Here is a 2,880-nt window from a genome sequence, read left to right as displayed (position 1 = left end):
CGTCCCCAGGACACAGGCAGCAGCGCTCGGCGCTCACACCCGCGCGAAGGTCACTCGTTTATCTCAATCCCAACCATAAACTGGGAACGAGGTGTCCTGGGAGGGTCTCACACCTGTGGGTCACCCACCCCAAGCTGGGGTGGTGGCACCTAGCAGAGCAGGGAACCCCCCCCAAGGGGCAGGAGAGGGTGAGCTCAGCATCCTCCTCCTCCCCCCCCTCACCCACCAGCCCAGCCCCCAGAGGGCCAGGAAATGCTTTACAAAGGGAGGGACTTTTAACAAAAATAAATAAAACTAGAACAAAGGTGTTTCTGCAAAATGAAAAATAAATATTGGACCTTCCCACGGAGCAGGCGTGGGGATGGGGGCACTGAGAGGGGCCTGTGGGGACCCTGAGCACCCCTGGGCTGCCCCGGGCTCACAGGGACAAGGATGGGATAGGGATGAGGATAAGGATGGGATGGGGATGAGGATGGGATGGGGACAGTGACAGGGATGTAGCCCCTGCCCCAAAACTGTCCATGGCTGCCCCAGCTCCCACAGCTGCCCCCCAGGAGCTGTGCTCCAGGGCAGGGCTGGATTCCCAACACTCCTTCCCCATGGGATGCTCCAGACTTTCCCACACCCTCCCCAGGCACCAGCTCCCACGGAGACCCCAGCACAGGGAATTGGTGTAGGGACAGGGCAGGGCACAGCCAAGGCACACAGCAGGGAACCGGCATCACCCCGGGGGCTGAGCTGCAGTGGGGAGGTTCCTGGGCATCCCCCCACCCACGGGCTCACCCAAAGCCCCAACGGTGCTGGTTGGTTCCCAGCTCCCTCGGGGACACCCGGGTGGCCACAGCCCAACTGAGCTGAGTTAATCATTGCCAGGGCCGAAACCAGCCGGGGTGGGCAGGGCCGGGTGTCCCCGAGCAGAGGGGACAGGACCCAGCCCAGGTGCTGCTGGGCTCCTGGCACCCGGCCCATCTGATCCCACCCTGTTTGTCTTTCAGGGAGCTTGAGACCAGTTGGCCCCATCTGGCACCCAAACCTGGCGGTGCCAGGGAATGGGACCAGCTGGGAGAAAAAAACCCAACATGGCACATAAAGGGGGTGACAGGGAGGGACCTGCGAGCACCGGGCACAGCCTCCCACCCAGGCTCATATCACTGCAGCCCCGAGCTGCAAACATGGCAGGACTGGGCACCAGGGTGGCAGGGGCTGGGCAGAAAGAGGCTCCTGGCATAAAAGGGAATGGCACATGGCACCAGTTCGGCACAGCCCCAGAGCCAGGAGCAGCCCCGGGGTCCCCTGTGCTCCCCCCAGCTCATCCTGACCCAGGGCTGCCTCTGCCATGCTCAGCCCCATCGATAAGAGAGAAGCAGAGCAGGATGCTTGGGGGAAAGACCCCCCCCCCAACCCTGGGGACACCCCAGCAGCCCCCAGACCACGCTGGGACTCACCCACTCCTCCACATTGGGACCCTCCTGGACCACTGGCACCTTATCCCAGTAGATGTTGTGTTTCCCGTATTTCCAGATCTTGCTCCGCGTCTTGTGAGCGAAGAAGCAGATGAGGCAGAGCAGGAGGACGATGAGGAACCCACAGACGATGGCTACGGCCTGGATGGGCAGAGGGGGGCGCTCTCAGGCTGGGGGGTCTGCAGGGATGTAAACACCCCCATCCCGAGGGTGTAGGTACCCCACACCTCCCCGGACTGAGCAGGAACTGCTCCCCTCATCCCAAAATCCTTCTGATGTTGGAGCCCACGCCATGGGGCAGGGCCCCCTGTGCCCAGGCAGCCGTGCTGGAGCCCAGTAGGGGGTCAAGAGCTTTTGGGGTCAGCTCAAGCAATTTGGGGGGGGGGGTATTTTCCCAAGGGGACAGGACAAATTTGAGGCTGGGGGTGCAAGCAGGGAGCTGGCACCCTCAGGCAACTCTGCAGCACCCCCAGCCCCCTGCTGCCCGGGGGTCCTGGACTGCGCAGCCAGACCCCTGCCCCGCCGGTGCCCCAGATCCCTGTGGCCACACGGAAATCGGGGCTGAGTGAGGACGGATGAGACCGAGCTTGGGCTTGGTAGGGAGCATGAGCAGCGCGGGGGCTCCCCCCGCGCCGGGCACAGGAATGTGGCACGGCCGGCAGGGCGGGATGGGACCCGGCAGCACCGGTCCCGGCCCGTGAGCCGCGCGGGGTCCCTGCCGGCCCCACCGAAACCGACCGACCTTGTTTGGAAGGTTCTCGCTGCCCCACTGACCCGCCGGGCTCCCGGGCAGCACCGTGGGTCCTTGGGCAGAGCTGGCACCCTGACCCTGCACCCACAGCCTGCCCCAGCCTCGTTCAGGTCCTTTTACAACCGGGAAGAACAAAGTACCAGATACCGGGGCTGTACCGGGACGGCACCTCATCCCCTCCCCGAAACTCCCCGGTTCCTCCCGGCTCCTCCCGCGGGAGCCGGGCTGGGATCCGGCACCGGATCCAACCCCTGCCCTCACAGCTGGGAAATGCTGACCAATCCCACCGAAACGAAGGGAAAACTGGGGCCTCATCCCAAGGGCAGGATGCGGTGGCTGTTCCTTCCCCTCCCGCCCTCAGCATCGCATTGCAAGAAGAGCAAAGTGTTCACAGGGTCAGTTTGGCTCAAAGAATGGGTGTGTGTGTCTCCAGAGCTGGGGTGCACCCTCACCTCCTGGGGGTCCACGGTGCAGTAGTGGTAGAGGTACTGGTTGATGTAGGTGCTGCCGCTGTAGATCTGGTTGCACATGGCCAGCATGGGGTTGTAGTAGTAGCTGCCAGTCATCTGCGCCTGGGGGTTGACGCCCACGACGTAGACGATGGAGGCGATGAGCATGAGCAGGGCCAGCACAGCACACGCCACCAGCACCACCAGGTAGAAGCGG

At 63.8% G+C, this 2,880-nt stretch overlaps 1 protein-coding gene across 1 annotated transcript in view; it reads right to left on the bottom strand.

Annotated features, from left to right (window-relative positions):
• Nucleotides 1–2,876, bottom strand: part of OCLN (occludin) — a gene marked incomplete at both ends in the record, with an annotated part of 4,879 nt that extends 2,003 nt beyond the window's left edge. Inside the window, 2 exons of the mRNA XM_010008219.1 lie at nucleotides 1,446–1,604; nucleotides 2,667–2,876. Coding sequence (XP_010006521.1) covers nucleotides 1,446–1,604; nucleotides 2,667–2,876 — 369 coding nt within the window. The remainder of the gene's footprint in view (nucleotides 1–1,445; nucleotides 1,605–2,666) is intronic.
• Nucleotides 2,877–2,880: the final 4 nt, after the last annotated feature.

The sequence above is a fragment of the Chaetura pelagica genome, unplaced genomic scaffold (genome assembly GCF_000747805.2).
Source record: "Chaetura pelagica isolate M959 unplaced genomic scaffold, ChaPel_1.0 scaffold2192, whole genome shotgun sequence".
Classification (NCBI taxonomy): domain Eukaryota; kingdom Metazoa; phylum Chordata; class Aves; order Apodiformes; family Apodidae; genus Chaetura; species Chaetura pelagica.
Note: the sequence above shows the minus strand (reverse complement) of the source record. Positions and strands in the feature narration are given on the sequence as shown.